Source organism: Eretmochelys imbricata, chromosome 17 (assembly GCF_965152235.1).
Source record: "Eretmochelys imbricata isolate rEreImb1 chromosome 17, rEreImb1.hap1, whole genome shotgun sequence".
NCBI lineage: Eukaryota > Metazoa > Chordata > Testudines > Cheloniidae > Eretmochelys > Eretmochelys imbricata.
This window is the reverse complement of record NC_135588.1, coordinates 2,266,958-2,287,898: the sequence shown is the minus strand read 5'-3', so window position 1 is coordinate 2,287,898 and position 20,941 is coordinate 2,266,958. Positions and strand designations below refer to the sequence as shown.

Here is a 20,941-nt window from a genome sequence, read left to right as displayed (position 1 = left end):
TGCAGATTAAGCCCATTACTTCTTGTCCTACCTTCAGTGGATGTGGAGAACAAATTGATCACAATCCTTTTTAAAACAGTCCTTAACACACTTGAAGACTTATCAGGTCCTCCCTCCTCTTCTCTTCTCAACACTAAACAACGCCCAGGTTTTTTTAACCCTTCCTCAAAGGTCCGGGTTTCTGAACCTTTTATCATTTTTGTTGCTCTCCTCTGGAATCTCTCCAATTTGTCCACATCTTTCCTCAAGTGTGGCATCCACAATTGGATAAAGTACTCCAGCTGAGGCAACACCAGTGCTGAGGAGAGCAAGACAATTACTTCCTGTGTATTGCATGTGATACTCCTGTTAATACACCCCAAAATAATATTAGCCTTTTTTACAATTGCATCACATTGTTGACTCATTCAATTCGTGATCCACTATAACTCCCAGATCCTTTTCAGCAGTACTACTGTCTAGCCAGCAATTCCCAGTTTAGTTTTGTGTGTTTGATTTTTCCTTCTTAAGCTTCATACTTAGCTCTTATCTTTAATGAATTGCACCTTGTTGATTTCAGGTCAATACTCCAATTTGTCAAGGTCTTTTTGAATTCGAATCCTTTTCTCTAATTTGTGCTAGCAAACCCTTCTCATCTTGGTGTTATCTTTGTATGTTATAAGCATGCTCTCCACTCCATTATCCAAGTTATTAATGAAAATGGTGAAAAGCACCAGACCCAGGACAAACCCATGCAGGACCTCACTAAATAAATCCTCTCCGTCTGACAGCAAATCGTTAAAATAACTCATCTTTGTAATCATTTTTTAACCAGTTTGACACCCCTCTTATAGTAATTTCATCTAGATGACATTTTCCTAGTTTGTTTATAAGAACGTCATATGCAACTATGTCAAAATCCTTACTATACAATCAACACACATCACGTCTACACCTTCCCTGCTCCCTATCCACTAGGTCGGTAAACCTGTCAAAGAAGGAAATGGTGTTGGTTTGGCATGATTTGTTCTTGACAAATCCATGTTGGCTATTTCTTATAATTCTATTATCTTCTAAGTGCTTACAAATTGATTAATAATTTGTTCCAGTATCTTTCCAGATACTGAAGTTAGGTTGACTGGTCCATGAGTCCCCGTTCCTCTTTGTTCCCCTTTTAAAGAGAGGTGCTATATATGCCCTCCTCCTCCTCTGGGACTTCACCAGTCCTCCATGAGTTCTCAAAGATAATTGCTAACAGTGTTGAGATTGCTTCAACTAATCGCTTAAGTACCCCTAGGATGAGTATAGCACAATAAACGTTAATGGCTCTTCATGCTACAGACTGATTTCCTGTTCTCAGAAAATTTACAATCTAAACTAAGACAAGATGACAATATAGGGAGTGGACAATATAATAATGCTGTCAGTGGGAACCCAATGTGTTCTGAAGTAAAGCTATTGTTTTAATTTTCATTATGTTTTAGCAGAGGCCCTGAAATACTCAAGGAACAGCACACACAGCCTCAAAGCAAAGAGGAGAGCACCGTGTTGTTTAGCAGAACAAAATCCCAACCAATCCTCTACTGAAAGTTCCATACATGGCTAAGGAGGCGGGGAACTCCTCAGGGCCTCTCTCTCATGTTTGTTTGACTTGACCACAAAGCCAAAATAACGGTGTATGTCATGAATTTCAATGACACTAGTACTAAAATACTAACTCTACTAGCCATTTCAATGCAGCCTTACAATGAAGGATCTCCAACAATGCAGAAGGTGAAAGTATGAAGAAAGCTAAATTACCTTACCCGCTGCAATTTCAAGCTACAGTTAACAAAAGAATACTCAAGTTAAATTTCAGGTTGCAAAATTAGTAAATCTGACCTTATCACTCAGTGTTGCAATCTATCAAACACAGGCTTCCAGAACTTTCATTACATTCAGGACTCCAGAGTTTGTAAAGGGGTTTCTCAGCCATATTCTGGTACTTTGCCATTCATTGTTGACAGTGAATTCTGAAACCCTCTTACCTCAATGATGAACTTCTGACTAGCTTTTACCATTTTCTTTCTGTAACTGAGGATGCTGCATTTCAGTGTTGAGTCTACATTTCAATCTATTTAAGGTAACTATTAAAAATGCAAAAATTATTTTTTTTACCAGTACAATTTAAACATTGTAACTCCTAGATCTTCTCCAGGGAGAGGAAACTGTTCACAGACCCAACTGTTTCCTCTGCCACAACCATGCCCATTAGTATTAGCTAGGGCCGTAATTTATTAAGCACAAAGCAGATCTTAAGTGAGGGCTGCTGCCAATCCAAAATACAGCAACAAACAAGCCCTGCGTTTCTGTTGAAATAAAAGGCAGAAATAAAAAGTAAGATTTAAAGAGCTGTTGTCACCTCATGAAAACTGGGAAAAATATTCAACTGAGAAATAATTCTGCTCATGCAATTTTCTCTATCTTTCTGAGATTTTTATCCACAACAGTACTGACTTGCTGGAGGTGTGGATTTTAACAGGCCAACATTAATACACTCTGTTTCAGAGGGCGCTTGTATCCCCTATTTGGATTCATTATTTGAAATGAACTACAGGTACCAACAATGACAAGGACGAACCTGCTTTGATATTAGCAAATACCAGCACACCTGATTTTTGAATAAGCGGGGATAGGTGGCTCCTGAAGAGTGCCCTGGAAGCCAAACATCTAGCACTGATCTACTAGAAGAAAAACACTATGACCAGGCAAAAATCTAGAAACCTCTGGATCCCCATCCTTCTTGAGAAAATTCCCTTTGCATCACAATGAAATGAACATCTGCAACAGTCTTTGGCAGCCCAACTATCAATAACAAACTTCAGCCATGGCTGCTTCCTGTGCACCTGATGAAGGCACTGAAGGTATAATTCTGGCCCTACTGAAGTCAACAGTGAAACTCCAATGGACTTCCACAGGGTCAGGATTTCACCCCTAATCTACAGCATCTCTGGGATTGGGACCTTGGAATATAACAACAAAATTCTATTGTGGTTCCATCAAAGGATCCCAATGCACTTAATTAATATCAACTCAGTCTTGCAACAGACTTGTGAGGGACAGAAGTATCCTTATTTACAAAGTGGGTGGGGGACTGACTTGCCCAAGATCACAGAAGTAATCAGCACCACAGCAAGGAAGAGAACTCAGGGCTCCGGTCTCCCACCCTTCACCTTCACCACAAGGCCAGACTCTATCCCAAGGAGGCAAAATTCAAATACGTTTTGTTTTTTTAAACTAGCTTTAGTTTTATACTTTATACTCTTGAATTCATCCTGCTACACTCATCTGATGATATTTATTTCCATACCAGCTGCAATTCTGTTGTTGTGCTACTATCTTTCTGTTTGTCATATTCCTATAGTGCTTGGGTTTACTACCGTTAAACCTTCAACAAACAATTAGGAAACTAATTAAGAACAACACTGCACAGGTTTCATGTAGCAAGAGATACTGGCGGGTTAACAGAGAAAATACCACCCTGAACCTACCATAAAAATACTTCCCTTGCCCCACATACTCCAAAAAACATCTAAAATATTTGGACTATTTGGGTGATTGGCCCGACAGATGACAAATATTCAAGGTAGAACAATTAGACTGGGAGAAAAGAAAATCTTGGGAATATCTGTTGAATAGAGCAATCACCTAGCACACTTATCACAAAGGATTTAAGGTTTATTTGGGTGAGGGAGGAGGGAATCACTGAAATAATCAAATGGGTGAACAGCTACAATAAAAAAAGGGCAAAGAAGATACCAGATTATAGCAGCAGAAGGAACATAGACATAATAAAAAAAGAGTCAATATACCCACCTCCTTGCCCTCTCTGGAGCACTCTACCTAGCACTGGTTACTGTTTAAAAGAAAGGCTATTCTTGCACTGAAAAGGATGAAGAATTAGGGCAGCAAAGATGATACTAAAACCAAAAATGTAATAGGAAGCCTTGTAATTACTGGGGTGATAATACCCTGAGGTGAGCCAACAGAGTTCATGAAAATAATGAAAGGAATTGTAGTTAAACTTTATACAATGGTCTAAAACTTGGAGAGCAGGATAAAAAGTAGAGGTAATAGACCTATAGAATAAATTATTACAGATGATGATCAAAAGAGTATGAATCTGAGTGAAATCTAGACCTGGTTTTGGACGTGCGAGTGAAGGGGTGGAGTAAGAGATATAATAAAGAAAAGGAAAACAGAATTAAAATACAATTCAAAGGGCAAGATTTTGGGGATGTATGGCTTTTTCCAGTTCCTAAACAGTTCCTAGATGTGTATTATTATTAACATTCCCAGGCCAAGTTGTACACAACGAAAGTAGATGGGGGAAAAAAAGTTTCTTTACTAAAAAAAACAACCAACCAACCCCCCCAAAAAACAACCTTAAACACACAAATATTATTGATAAGTTAACATCAATAGTCAATAACTGCCAGAATCTGAATATGAAAAGAAAAGAGAGCCATGAAGGTTAACAAGCCAGAGAGTTAAAAAGGCACCCAGTTTTTTTGAAGCGTCTTCCCTAGCCTGGAAAAATCCATATGACATCCAAAACAAAGGCTGTATTGTTATGATGCCACCCAATTTATTAGGTGATCATAAAACCCAGGGCTTGTTTGAGATTTCAGGCATGTATGCACATGCATATTGTGTTCAATCCTCAAGAGAAGGCAAGGTATCAAAGTTCCCAAGAATGGAGTAGCTAGACCAATGATACAAGATGCATGCGTGTGACGCAAAATGCATAACAAAGCTGATGCTTTAAGTACAGCAGCTTTGGCAATATTCCTTTGAAGTTTTAACTATATTTAACTTAACTAGAGAACACTTTAATAGTGTATTATCCAAGAATTGAATATTGCTGATGGAACACAAGATAATTTTTATTTTAGTAAGGAATTACTGGTTCTGCAAGAAAATCAGAAATGAGACATTCATGCTCTCCCAATCTAACTTCATATACATAATCTTTACCTTAACAAATTTCTCCCCACCCACCAGGTCCATCTCATCTTTCTGGGTACAGCTTTATGTAAGATAATGTCTATCTATAAAATAGCTTCAGATATAAAATTTCTTACAAGAGATTTTCCAGAGCAAAAAAGATACTGTAATCACGTCTAGTTTGTGTGTTGAAACTTAAAATGCAAAACAATAATAGACAGTAACATACCACACATCTTCTACGGGGCATACTCCTTTATTAACAAAAGACACATGATACACTAACATTTGAGCAGCATCATGCAAAGCTTACCTTTTGTCCTTTAGGAAGACTGTCTAATCTCCTACCTGCAGTGCATCAGAAGTACAATCTGAACACAGTAAGGTAGAAATCCCTCTTTGTAATGAACTTTCTGACAATAATGTTTAGTGAGAGAGTGTGTAGAGAAGAGAAGGGTTAAAATGCTTGGGAGGGTGGGTTCTCCACCATTTAAATTCATGGCAGCACTTGTCATGCTGTTTGAAGGGTGCCCTGGTAAAGGGCATTCAACCCTTAAATGATTTTTAACTTGAAACAAATATGGAGTTCACAGAGATATTGATGTGATGAATGCTCTTCTTTTCTTGCTGTTTGAGCACACCTCTACCACATAGCATGCAGGTGACCTCTAACTATGTGCTCGTTTTGGTTAACCATCCCTTATGACATTTCTGTACCATAATAATATGTAGCAGAGTTGAAAACATTTAAAAATTGTGTCAAAAAGTGGGCAGAGGGGAGAAGTGAGTTGATCTAAAATCTATCTCCAGTTTTCTCTGCAGTGAATTTAATGATATTAAGCAATGTTCACCTGTGGCATTTACTTCATTATAAAACATTTGCTCACACGTTCTGTTCCCAGGCAGTGGCAGCTCACAATTTTAAGCAAGGAACAAAATTAAGAAGCTTTTCCTAATTAGTTCATCTGTGCTGCATTAAATTTGTGCTGGAAGGTTCCCAACATGGTCTGCTGCAATTATTTACAATGAATAGGAAGCTCATAAAATACTGACACAAATAGCTCTCTGTAAGAAAACTGACAGGTTTGGCCACACCTGTTATAATTATAAATGAGAAAAGGTTTGCACCGGAAAATGGCTTTTTAATGAAGGTCTCACAGTATGCACTTAGGTTAACAGACAGTAAGTTGCAAATGAAGTAGCTGTAAGAGGCTAAGAGATATCCCATGTCTCAGTTGTGCTATGTAAGCAGAGAGTAGGCAGGGAAAAATCCTGGTCCCCAAAAGCTCAGGTCAAATAGAAATGTTATATGGACAAGTATTGGGATTCCAGTCTGTTGGATAAGGACAGCAGGGGACGCTGAGGCAAACTGAGTGACACAGTGCGAGAGAAAATGGCTGCGGAGGGGCTGAGTGGCAGATGGAGAAAGAAAACTGAGCTGCACTCAGGGGCAGGGGACGAGAAGGAACTGTATGGAGCAACAGAACTGCACTGCCAGTCAGAAGGGAGGCACTGAAATGAAGAGAAGCTGAGCAGAGCAATAGAGCTGAGTTGCCAGTCATGAAGAGTGGCAGAAATATGGGCCTTGATGATGTTAGCCAGGTGAGACCAAGAAGAAGTGCACTACTGAGCATGCCCAAGACTGAGCCTCAGGTGAACATGTTCCCTGTTAGTGCTGTGATTAGTATATGGGGTCTGGGGAATGGAGAGACGGGGTCTGGGCTTTTCAGCTGCAGACAGATAGTGTACTGGGAGTTAACACTGCCAGAAAGGTAAGCAGGAGTTTAACTGGCTAACCAAGGCAGAGTAGCTGTAGTTCGTTTTACTACACACACTTGATTACTTGCTGATGCAACACACTCTTTGATTTATGATGGAAACGGTCTCTTTTCAAGTACTTTGCCTTGCAATTGCAAACTTTGCTGCTGCTGCTAGGCCCTGCAATTTTAATGTGCAGCTAAATCCCTGATTACTTCTGATCGTTTGTATTACTGTCATGCCTAAGAGCACCAGTCATGGACTCTGACCCAGTTTTTCTTCTTATTAATACGGTGGCAACACCTAGGGACTCTAGCAAGAGACTGAGGTCCCATCGTGCTAGACACTGTACAAACACATAACAAGACCACCAACCCTCACCCAAAGAGCCTACCATAAAAACCTCAATGTTTCAGATGAGTTAATTTTCCTCAATAAGTAGTAAAAAGGCAATATCCAGAGTTAAAAATTAGCCAGCTAATATTCACAAGTAACCGTCTGTTCAAATTACTTACAAAATAAACTGCTCCAAAGCTTCCATGACCAATCTCTCGGAGATCTGTGAAGAGTTTTTCTGGATCTTCTTTAAAGAAGAGCTCTGCAATTTCTGGGTCCTTCAGGCTGCCCGCTCGGCTGGTTGATGGCATCCTGCTGGGCAGTTAGCCGACTGACTATCTGGGTTGAAAGAGCTGCCTCAACCCTTGGTTCATCTGTATGAATGGGGCCTCTTCAGCATGGATTACTGTAAGAAAAACATAACAACTTATCACTGATTACAAATCTCAGAGCCAGTGCAAAGCAACTCATTACTGAAGTCTACAGATGAGCAGGGTCCAAATTTCTTGTAGACTAAGCATGCCACGCATAACAAGTGATGCTAACACAGGAGTTGCTATACCAGATCAGTCCAACTGCTATGTAAGTCTGGTATCCTGCCTTCAACAGAGACCTGCAACTTATCCCTCGATGGAAGGTACATAAAAAATGGGGGTGGGGCGAACACCCCACCTACAATCCACTTAGCCAGTCATGCAGGGATCTAATGGGAAAAAATTCCTTCCAGGAATACAAAAATCGACCAGCTTATGAAGACTTAATTCCCCATGTGATCTTTCATTTGCAGAGATGCAAATGTTAATGGTTATACAATTATCTGCAGTACGTCTCTCAATGACCCCTAGTAATAGTGAATTCTACTGCTTAACTATAGAACCTTCCTTGGTAATAAACTTACTGCCCTTTAGCTTAATTTAATTCAGTATTACCTTCTTTTATTACACCACAGGCTAAAAAGGAGGCACTGATCAACTGTGGCTAATTTTCCATACTTCCATCAAATCACCTTGAACACTTCTCCTGCCACCGGTAAATAAGGGCTTGTCTGCCCTTGAAATGCTGCAACTGTACCACTGTAGCGCTTCAGCATAGACACGACTTATACCAGCTGGAGGGGTTCTCCCAGCAGCCTAGATAACCCCCCGAGAGGTGGCAGCTAGGTCAAAAGAAGAATTAGGTCAGTATAACGAGGTCATGCAGGGGTGTGAAAAATCCACACACCTGAATAACACAGCTAAGCCGATCTAACCCCCAGTGTAGACAGCGCTACATCCATGGGAGAACTCTTCTGTCAAGCTAGCTGCCGCCTCTCAAGGAGATGAATTACCTACGCCGGTGGGAAAAGCCCTCCCACCGGCGTAGGTAGCATCTTCACTGAAGCTCTACAGCAGTGTAGCTGTACTGTTGTAGCATTTTAAGTGTAGACAAGCCCATACCTTCAGCCTTATCAGTCTCTTCTGATACATAAATTCAAGACCTCTATCTTATATGCCTGCTCTTGATATTTTCTATCACAACCCACATCTTAGAGAGATGGTGACCAAAATCAGAAAGAGTAACATGTGTCTGTCCTTTCAGACAAACTCAAGCATTGATGTTTTCTTTAACTGCTATAAGCACATAACAAAGCTATTTTCATTAAGCCATCTCCAATAGCTTTCCACAGAAGAACCTGAAAGTTCAGATGCCATTAGCATATGTGAAGTGTTTTAAGTGTGCTTTACCTTACATTTATCCAAAATTGATTGGTCATTTTGGACTATGTCTACACTAGGAAAAAAGCTGTACTTTTAATGTGTTAAAATCCTATTGTAGACAGGGCAATTGCAGTTCTAACGTGTTAGGGTTTACATGTACCACCGAACACAAGTTAAAACAACAACTTGCCTTGTCTACTCTAGGATTTTCACTAACATGTTAAAAACACACATTTTCGCCTAGAGAGGACAAAGCCTTGGCATTGGGAGTTTCTCACAATCCTCCATAAAATGTTACCAATCAAAACAACTATATCACTGGCAAATAGCTAACATACTATCCCCTTTCTTCTCCAAATCTTTTTGTTCTGTCTAGTCAAGATTGATACTTCCACATTTTACATTTTGTATGTTAAACCTACAGAAGGTTTTTAACTTCATAGCAGACAAAAACAGTAAATATGAGTTTAAGTGTTATGTTTAAAGGTCATTATCCCTGCACAATTTTCTCCTTTTCTGTCTCTGTACCCCCACCTCTCTTCAAATCTCCAGATCTCTGTTGAATCATTGGTTCCCCGCACCGGAAGAGACTTCTATAGAAATTATAGACAAAAATAATGCTCCTTAGAGTGCTTGTGCATAGCAGTATTTTCCTCTAGCCACTGGCAGCATGTGAAACTGACAAAGACAACTTGATCCTTGTTAGTTTCAAGCAACTGCCAGACCCACTACATGGAAAGCACTATTGTGTGTGAGCACAGCCAAGACATACCTAGTTATCAATGCTGCATGACTCTCCAACTTGTCTAGCTAAGAGGTATTTGGGAGATGGGATGCAAGAAAATCCAGGATTTCCATAATGTACCTCCAAATAGCCAGGATTGTAAACATTTGTAATATAACCATAAATGGGTTTCCATTACAGCCCACTCTCAGCACCCAAGGAACAAAACCACATGCAGATACCACAGTGATGGATTGGGTATAAGAAATTAGATGGAATTATAAACTGTTGTGCAAATATAATTATGAACATGTTTTAAGTATGTATTTATGCAGGTGCCATTACAGTGACACTGGTGTCAACCTATTAATTTCTCTGTTCATTTATATTAAAACATACGATTAGCACAGGAATTATATATAAAATGTAGCTCAATAAGATGAGTCAAATGTACAGGAATGTCATGTCTACATCTTATCTATCATCACAGAAATGTAGGACTGGGTGGGACCTTGAAAGGTCATCTCGTCCAGTCCCCTGCACTGAGGCAGGACTAAGTATTATCTAATTTTATCTCTTAAGGTTTCACACAGTAGAGAACAAGAATTAGCTGCAATTTAGTAGACACCTGAAATGGACTTCATTTATAACAGATGTGATAGAAAAGCAAAAAGATCAACAATATTACATTTGATCACAGCTCTAAAAAGAACATGACATTAAAAGACAACTGTTTCGCATTTACAGCCTAGAGCCGAACAATAGACAAAAACCATAAGTCAGAGAGGCAAGAGAAAGGAGATGGGGGAAGGGAGTTGATAACCACAGCACACTCAGTATTATTGAAGGAATGTTTCTTGGATCAACTGTAATGATGTCATGTTACATCTTTTAAAAAGCATCAGATTCTTACAAAAAGGACATTGTTGTTCAAAAGCAACTGCTGCAATCCCACAATGCTCTTTCCCTTACATCTGTTAATCAGTGGGGTCTAGGCTTGGACAAACCTGCCAATATGGACAAAAGTCACATGTCCCCTTCATAGTGCATCTGAGAAAGAGAGAGAGAATGAGAACCCTAGATACACAAAGCTGAGAGGGATTACAGGGTTGTCCCCCTCAAACTAGCCACTATTCTCATTCTTGGCATGATTTTTGAGTATGCCTGTGAAATGTCATCAACAGGCAGGGCTTTTTACCAGTGCTGAAACTTCCTCCAGGCTGACAGCTTATACAGAAGTGGTGTGAGGCTCCTTCGCTGCCTTACTTCACATAGTAAATGGCAAATTAAAGTGGGTCCAGCAAAAACGTCAGGTCTATTAACCTATTTCAAATACCTTAAAAGAAATTTTCTTCCTTTATTCTCAAAAAGTTTGCCTATCCTGAATCTTGAACATAATTACTACTTTTTATTTAAAGTACATATAATATATATATAAAAATAAACAAAAAAACTCATTTTAGTGCAACAGTTACAAATTTATACATGATGTTATGCCTATCCTTGTGTAAGGTTCAAATGAACAAGCATTGCCAAGACATACTAATGCAATTTCCACCCATTAAATAACTTTACATCTTCTTGCTGTCTTTTGCTTTTTTGTACAATGAAATATTTCCATTTTAAAAAAAAGTTATAACGTTAATTTCCCTTTGTCTTTTTCTGAAGCAGGAAGTCACAACACACATCAAGATTCAGCAAGTTTACCAGTTCAAACACTCTACCCCCCAGGGTGGAGACATTTAAATCAGCAATTTAATTCATGATTTAAACCACCAAGTGGAAAGCCTAAATTTAAATAACTGATTTTAATCAAATTTTCCATTTCTGTTTCAGTCTTTTTCTAAAGAAAGGTGCATTCTCGTTGGTTGATATAATCATTAAAACATGGCAAAGAGTCCTGTGGCACCTTATAGACTAACAGACATATTGGAGCATAAGCTTTTGTGGGTGAATACCCACTTCATCGGATGCATGTAGTGGAAATTTCCAGAGGCAGGTATAAATATGAAAGCAAGAATCAGGCTAGGGATAACGAGGTTAGTTCAATCAGGGAGGATGAGACCCTCTTCTAGCAGTTGAGGTGTGAACACCAAGGGAGGAACATTAAAACATGTTACTTTACAATTAAATAGAGCCTTTACACAAGACTTGGTACAACTGTTTGCTACCTACGAGGTACACTATAACTATATACATTTACTTAAGCAATTATATAGCTTAATATTTTCAGATTCTTATTAATTGTACAATTTCAGTATGTTAAAAAATGGTGAATAAAATATTGCTATTTCCTAGAGAAATAACTTTTTGCTCATGATTTGTGTCAAGCTGCATTAGGATAGTAATTGGAATTAAACACATAAAACAGTATATAAAATGTATTTTCATTAATCAAAACAAGCCCTTAATACAGTACATGACCTAGAGTGCCATATTTATAAAGCTCAAATTCAAAGGTTAGATGTTTTCCCCTGATTCTGTCTTTACATAGAAAAGCAGCTTTTACCTCAAGGTTTTAGATAGAGGCTCATGGATTCTACATATTTATTTAAAAATGTTTAAAGAGATTAGAACAAGTTTAGGTTGCAACATACTTTATATTAAATTCAGATTTCATTTTAAAAAGATTTATTTTTATAAAGAAAAAATATAATTTAAATAAAATCAGAAAAATCCAATTTAAATAAAAAATAAATATTTTTATCTACCTTGCTACCCCCTTTCTTAGAACAAAGATGCTTTAATTTTTGGGAGAGGTGGGAGTCGGAAGGAGGAAAGGAGATTTCAGGGAGAGGGTGGAAAGTGTGTATGCATTATTTTATTAATAATGCAAATATATCATAGTGCAAAATAAGAGATCAAAACTAAATTGCACTGAAAACTGAAGGATTCAATTCTTATGAATTTTGGTACAACAATTGCTATGGTTGTATTCTCTTCATATGAAGTCACTCAAACCTCTCAATACCATTGGTATTTGAAGGCAATTATTCTTATTTTATCTGCTGATTCTGATTTATCTAAATCCTGCTGTGCCCAACATATACCACAGCACTTTAATTTTCAAATTTAGGGTCATGCTGCATGCAATCTACTTTTTGCTCCAGCGCAGCACCTCTGCACTAGAGCAGCTACATTGGTGCATAAAACCCAAATTGTACGGTATGCCTCATTGGTGATCATCCACATTTAAGAAAAGATATTATATAAAATATTAATGACGACTGGAATGTAATTTAATTTGACAATTCCACTCATAATCAGAGAGTTACTCCAAAAAGTTGATACAATTAAAAAAAAATTATATTCTAATCAAACCGGAGAAGGATCACGGTAGTATAAATTCTGACCAACTCCTTTTACACACACTAGTCTGCACTGTGTTTATTTTACTGGGTACTAGTAACGTCACTGAAACTGATTACAGGCCAAAATATTTTATCAAATTACTTTCACATGATCAATTAGTAGAAATTGCACAAATACACCCATGAAAGTCCTTGTGTACATAAAATTTTATGCTGCTATAATTATGTTTATTGTATACATACACACCCGTCAGAACCACTGACATCATGAACTTGCAAAATGAGAAAGGGGAAAAAAACCACGTTTGGAAGACCTGTTCTCTTTTGTGTTTTCTGCCTGCCTGTTACCCATGTCATCCCTTGCTAAAACAAGACCCCACCCCATGACTAAGATCCAGTGGGATACTTAAAGGCAGTACAAACAAAGCTCTGCATCCTCAACTGTCATATGCGAAGTGTAGATTTAAGCCCTGTCTTATGTAGGCCTTACAACAAAGTTTAAGGACTACCGCAGCAGGGCAGTTAAAATTCACTCGTAATGCCTGTATAGACAGAGCACAGTAAATCCATGGTACGCCCACACCCTGAATACTGGGTGTGGTTCCAGTCATCTCACCTCAAAAAAGATATATTAGAATTGTAAAACATACAGAGAAGGGCAACGAAAACAATGAGGAGTATGGAATAGATTCCATGTGAGGAGAGATTAAAAAGTCTGGGACTATTCATCTTAGAAAAGAGATGGCTAAGGAGAGATATGGTACAGGTCTACAAAATCATAAATGGTATGGAGAAAGTTTAAGTGTTATTTCTCCCTTTACATAACACAAGAACTAGGGTTTACCCAATCAAATTAATAGGCACCAGATTTAAAACAAACATAAGGAAGTACTTCTTCACACAATGCACAGTCAACCTGTGGAACTCATTGCCATGGGATGTTGTGAAGTCCAAAAGTATAACTGAGTTAAAATAAGAATTAGGTAAGTCCATGGAGGATAGGTCAATCCAGTTCTATTCACCAAGATTGTATGGGTTACAATCCCATGATCCATGACCTCCAACTGCCAAAAGCTGGGACTGGACGATAAGGGATGGATCACTTGAAATTGCCCTGTTCTGTTCATTCCATCTGACACAGGCCACTGTCAGAAGACAAGGAAACTGGGCTAGATGGACCATTGGTCTGACCCAGTCTGGCCGTTCTTATCTGACACTACAGTAAAATGCATCTGTGCCACCCACATATCCTGGGTAATTATTTGCAATATCTTCAAAGTATTAAACGTAATAAACACACATATTGGGAACAGACTATATTTAGAATTCACCGTAGAAGCCTGTTAATTACATTAGCTGAGATTTCCACATATGTACAGTGATCAACTTTCAGAATCTCACCCAGACTAAAGCCAGTGAGAAGCAAAGACCATTAGAATTTATGAGACTGTGCCAAGTATTACTGCATCAAAGGAACAACCTTAGCTCCAGAAGGCTATTCAAAAGGCTATAAAGAGTAAAACTCTCAGATTAGTATGCAGGCTTGTGTGTAAATCAGATTAGTAGAGGTACAATGCAGCACACATTCTCCCATAGATTTAACTTCAAAGAATTAACAAATTCAATTTTAAAAATAGGTATTTGTTAAATTCTGGTGACCATAACTCATACAAGCTGAGGCACACATCAGACTTGTGTGTTGTAAAATAGTTTACCATGCTCTGTCACTTCCCATTTCATTAGGTATCAAACACAGCACACAACATGAGGAAGCTGGACGGACACGATGCCTAATGATGACCGCCGGGATGATCAGCTGAAGATTCCGCCATCACTAAGTTCAAACAAGTCATTTGTGACTTTGGAGTTGGTTTTGGTTTTAGATAAGTTATTGCCACCCTACACACTATAAAATGTGTACCCTTAACATGGGCTATGTCTACACTATGAGCCAGGGGTATGATTCCCAGCTTGCACGGACGTACTTTGCTCACTTTCATCTGAGCTAGCACATTAAAAATTGCAGGGAAGCCACAGTACCACAGGCAGCAGCAACGACGGCACTGCCGTGCCTTGTCCTACGATGGCTACCCCACTAATTTTAACGTGCTAGCTGAAACGGGAGATAGCATGAGTACAGCTACCGGAGCTGGGAATCACACCCCTAGCTTATAGCGTAGTCAAAGCCAGAATCAAATCTATGAAAACTGATCTTTAGTGGCAGATATTGGATGCCTTACCACGGCTAAATATACTGCTCACCGACCACACTTAAAAATGAATTCAAGTCGCTAGTCATAGTCGTTAAAAAAATTGAGCTATTTCTGCTAACATTAAAGATTATAAAGTAAACAGTCCAACAAACAAAACAAAAAAACAAAATACACCACATTGGCCTTTGAAACTGCTGCTCACCCACAGCTCCATTTGGAAATTGGTATTTAGGGTTTTTACAGCATTTAATCCACATATAGCGTCAACAATTACTAAAGTAAAAGCATAAAATAGATGAAGAATGAGTTTCATCATACAACTGTCGGAAAAGGGCTTTTGTTTCTTGCATATGGGTCAGTTCCAAGAAGCATATGAAGCAGATAGTAAATTATATTCTCAACGCACGAGTCGCATTTTCCTGAATGGTTTCCAGTTGACAGTGAAAATTACCACCACTATCATAAAGACAATAAACTGGAACTACTGAAACCACTGACGTTTTACAAATGTTTCTTTTATTTTCATGTACGCCTGAAGCTAGAGAGAGAAAAAGAATGCTTAAAATACAAACTGATATGTCATAATATCTATCCATTTTAAATTGGAGATTTAAGGCCTGACCCACAAGTATAATTTAAAAAAAAATGAACAAACTAATAATTCCCCTTTCAGTGCTTTATATCTTTTGGCTATTTATTGATAGATTCTGAAAATGAACATACAATGCAATAGTTACATATATAAAACAGACAAGAAAATTAAGATAAAAGATTTAAATTATAGAATGCAAGTTGCTTTTAGTACACAAGTGTGGAGCAGTCGATGTTTCATTTACTTCTAGAAAGGTACTTGAGAATTCATATTCCTCCATGCTACCACAAAGACACCAACTATTTTAACAGCACAAGCTTTATAACTTATGTCAAACATCTATAGAAGATTTTTCCCAACATGGTGTCTAACCATGTAGCTCAAGCACGTTTCCTTTTTATCAAGGTTGATGCATCAAGGTAGAAATGGTAACATCTACTTACATTACTGATATTAAAAAACCTCAACTCCAATCTTGAAAAGCAAGATCACAACATACGGAAAGAAGAGTCAAACAGCATATCTGCATACAGATAGAAGAGGAAAAATCATAAATGCCTATTTCAAAATTTACTTTCTTCAATTAGTAAGGTTCATATATTTCCCAATTTCCAAGGTTTCCTGATTGACTGCTGCTCTACAGCACATACATGTGACCAATACACATCATCTGGCTATCTAGAGACGAAAGACTGACTTTTCGTTCCTTACAGTTAGAAGATGGAGCACAAATACTGAGGTATATTTCTTGAACTACCTAGTTTCATCTTGAAATGTTTTGTTTTTACAGGTATACAAGCATCCAAGGTATGCCATAGCTTTTCTGATGGGCATGATGGCTTGTAACACAAGAACTGCCATGCTACATCCTGTGATTTATGGGACATGGAGTTGACCTTAGGGAGAAATTCCAGGATGATCCCAAGAACTATTTTGTCCATAAGACAAATGCTGAAGTTGTGTTCTATGGGCAGAGTTCCTAATTCTGATATTTGTCTGGTTATAGACTGTTGACATAACCGCTATAAAAACCCCACTTGACAGAAAGGTAATAAAGAGAAACCTCCCTCAGAAGTTCTAAAGGACGTACCACAATGATACTGAGCACCAATCTGACGTCCCAAGATGGAGTGCTCCTGTGTAGTTGTTGAAGATGTATGAGTAAGGATTCCTGAAGAAATTCAGTGCCTGCATATACACATTCTTCCCTCTGCACACTCCCAGCACACTGAGTAGCGTTGATGTGCATACCTTCAATTTCAGTGCCTTTAAACCCACAGTGAAATTGTCCTGAAGGAACTCTAGAACTGTACATGATGTTTTTGCTGATCTTGGTGTAACTCTGCTCTCTAAAGCAGCATTTAAAATTTTACCAAGATAATATATTTACTCAATTGATAAAACTTATCTGGAAATGGAAAGAGTAGAGGTTACCTGGCCAAACAGCCCTCCTCCTTTAGTTGCTCCCTGTCAAATGGCAGGCAGCTGGCTAGTTTGCTGCACTCAGGTTGCACAAAGGGGTCTTTGGAGCAGTCAGGAAATCCTTTTTACGTGGCACACACAACAGTGGTTCTAGCGTCACGTTTACTAGATCCAAAATTCAGGGTCTCTGCAATCAGCGTGATGCCAGCAGAATGAAAGTCCTCTCCTTTCTGACTCTCTGTGCAGTCCAGGGCAGAATCAGGTACAGCAGGAACACATAAAAGCTCTGGATATGTGCCAAAGCACTCCTCAATGTAGGCTCCTGCTCATAAGGTCCATACTTAGCCTGCTTTGACAATCTACTGTTGGGTTGTTTTTCCCTTTGATGTACATTGCCCAGGTGAACAGGTTATTCTCCTTGCTCAGCAATAGTATCTGGCCCGCTCCTTGCATAGCAAGTGACCTGGCTTCCATCTCCATGCTCAATTACACCATGGAACATATGTGGATGTCTGTCATTGAATGTAAGAACATCTTCAGGTCTTGCAGGATGGCTTTCAGTTTTAGGCAGTTAACATAGCGTCTTCTCTTTGTTAGACCATATGCCTTGGTCTATTCCTATGCTGAAGTGTGCTCTGCCACCCCCTAAACCGGGATATGTTACCTTTGTTTTGTCTAGTTCTGAGATTTGGAGATCCTTCCAGCATCTGTTGTTCATCATCCACGACTGATGTGATATGGACACTTCTGAAAGGATCTTGATTGGAAGTGATGATAAGTCCAGGGGACACAACAGGAGAAAAAAAATCTAAAAAGGCACTATGTGGAATTTAGCCCCTGTGGTACTTATGTACAGAAGACATGGGAGGAACTGGATTGGACGTTCTGAAGGAATACTGAAATCACTACATGGATTTTATTAACTTCCGCTTTCACTCCTTAGAAATTAATACTTAGTGTCAAACTGTACCCCACATGAATAACTTTAAATAGCTATGAACTAATGGTTCTCTCAGTTTATCTCAAAGCTATACTGGTACTTCCCTGGTACTTGTATGACTGGTAGGGTGTCCACTGGGGCCTTGCATCTGGATGGGGGCCAGAGCAGAAGGTCATCAAAGAAGATGCAGATAAGAACTGTTTCCTATTTGAGAGCTGCTAGTAAAACCTCCAAGACCTAAATAAACACCCTAGGTAAGGATCTGTACTGGAAATGGTGCCAATTATCAGCAAAACAAATTGCCATGAGATTAGTTTGACCTCAATTGTATGCAAGGTCTTCGAACAAATTTTGAAAGATAAAGTAGTTAAGGACATGGAGGTGAATGGTAATTCAGATAAAATACAACATGGTTTTACAAAAGGTAGATCATGCCAGACCAACCTGATCTCCTTCTTTGAGAAAATAACTGATTTTTTAGACAAAGGAAATTCATCAGGTTTAATCTACCTGGATTTCAATAAGGCATTTGATACAGTTCCATATGGGAAAGTATTAGTTAAATTGGAGAGGACGACGATTAATGTGAGAAATGAAAGATGGATAAGGAACTGATGAAAGGGGAGACTACAGCAGGTCATAATGAAAAGTGAACTGTCAGGCTGCAGGGAAGTTACTAGTGGAGTTCCTCACGGATCAGTCTTGGGACCAATTTTATTTAACATTTTTATTACTGACTTTGGCACAAAAAGTGAGTGCACGCTAATAAACTTTCGCAAAAAGAAAAGGAGTACTTGTGGCACCTTAGAGACTAACAAATTTATTTGAGCATAAGCTTTTGTGAGCTACAGCTCACTTCATCGGATGCATTCAATGGAAAAAAAAATGTATCCGACGAAGTGAGCTGTAGCTCTTGAAAGCTTATGCGCAAATAAATTTGTTAGTCTCTAAGGTGCCACAAGTACTCCTTTTCTTTTTGCGAATACAGACTAACACGGCTGCTACTCTGAAACCTAATAAACTTTGTGGATGACACAAAGTTAGGAGGTATTGCCAATATGAAGGAGGACTGGAATATCATACAAGAAGATCTGGATGACCTTGTAAACTGGAGTAATAGAAATGGGATGAAATGTAATAGTGCAAAATCACGCATTTAGGGACTAACAACAAGAATTTTTGCTTTTAGCTGGGGACTAATCAGTTGAAAGTGACAGAGGAGGAGACTTGGGTGTACTGGTTGATCAAACCTGTGATCTCTGCACCTGTTCCAGGTTGAATGCATCTTTCTTAAACATGGGAGACGAGTTAAATGGTGGATTTTCTGTAACTTGAAGTTTTTAAACCATGATTTGAGGACTTCAGTAACTCAGCCAGAGGTTAGGGGTCTATTATAGAAGTGGGTGGGCAAAGTTCTGTGGCCTGCAATTGCAGCAGATCAGACTAGATGATCACGATAATCCCTGCTGATCTTAAAGTCCATGAGTCTATGAGCAGATAAGGATGTGGAATGGTGTTTACAGCCAAAAGGAAGTCCCCATAAGATACGGATCCCTCTTGCATTTTGATTTTCAGAGAAACTTCAAGTACTTCAGATCCAGAACTGCTCTTTTCCCTCCCAAACTCCTGAGGAGTAAAAAAACAATGGAGTATACGTACTGCCCTCTCCCTGAGTCAGGATCACCTCTATTGCCAAAGTCTAAAGAAGATGGACTACAGTAAGGCTACGTTTTAGTCATGGGTATGTTTAGTAAAAGTTATGGACAGGTCATGGGCAGTATGCAAAAATTCATGGCCCGTGACCTGTTCATGAAAATACCAGGGACTAAAACTTTTGGGGGGGGGGGACTGAGCTGCCATGGGGCACGCGGGTGCTGGGGCCCGCAGGTGCACAGCCCAGGACTCCCACTAGTGCTGGGGGTAGGGAGCTTTGGCAGGCTCCCTACCTGGCTCCATACCTCCACCCCACCCCCCAGCAGCAGCAGAGTTTGGGTGTGGGAGGGGGCAGGGGCACGGGATGGGGTGAGGCGGGCTCTGGGCGGCGTTTACCTAGGTGGCTCCCCAGAAGCGGTAACATCCCTCTTGCTCAGCTGCTAGGCAGAGGCATGGCCAGGCAGCTCTGCACCCTGCCTCTGCCCAGAGCGCTGGCTTTGCAGCTCCCATTCGCCGGGAGACAAGACAAAACAAGACAAGACAAAAGGTAAATAACCTGCATCAAGGGGGTCAGAGTTCTCAACCCCTCTCTGTCTGAGGGTCCCAGGCTGTGACAAGATTAACACAGTACTGAGGGTCCCTCTACCTCTTCAAAGGGTCCAGGTGGCAGAGGCTCTTCAGCAGCTTTTCTGGTAAGCAGCCACTGCTCTGTGGGGCTAGAGAGCTCTGTGTTCAAGCTCTGCTTCCCTTCAAGCACTGCCCTGCACCAGGCTTGGATTCTCTTTTTTAAGGAGCCACCCCTCTGCAGGCTGACTGTGCCCAGAGGAGCTTTTTAACACCTTCCTGACTCGAGTGAGCATCTGTCCCACCACAGCCAGGCTGAACAAACAGTGTCAGCGTGGAAGGGCAAGGAGGGGAGGGGAATATGGACAAGTTTTACTTTCAAATCGGATGCTCTGAACAATATTCTGCAGCGTACCAATAATTCTAAGGGGAAGAATCTTTTGCATCCAAACTCTCCAATGGCTAGAGTCTTGAAGCCCAATACAACAACTTATAATTAGGGAATACAGTTCTCAGGGCAGCTGTAAGACCCAGTCTTCTACAATACTTCAGGTCATACCAGTCAAACCTACAAAATCATTCAGATGACTTTAAAGGGCAGTAAACGTCACATTTTTTTGAGCAAGCAATCAAGTCTTAGAACTAGCGTCTTCTGAATCAAATTGACAAAACAAAAGTATGATGAGCTTGTGAGAACTTCTTACAAGGTCTGTTCTAATTTTAGAAATGACCAGGGGACAATTGTGTCTGTGCTAATTAGTGAGAG

The 20,941-nt window shown here is 39.5% G+C and overlaps 1 protein-coding gene across 2 annotated transcripts in view; it reads right to left on the bottom strand.

Moving 5' to 3' along the window:
- TAOK1 (TAO kinase 1) overlaps positions 1-20,941 on the bottom strand; it is a 98,269-nt gene that overhangs the window by 46,720 nt on the left and 30,608 nt on the right. For both annotated transcript variants that reach the window (XM_077836586.1, XM_077836588.1), the window contains exon 2: positions 7,239-7,465. In XM_077836586.1, the coding sequence (XP_077692712.1) occupies positions 7,239-7,370 (132 nt within the window). In that variant the 5' untranslated portion in view covers positions 7,371-7,465. The remainder of the gene's footprint in view (positions 1-7,238; positions 7,466-20,941) is intronic.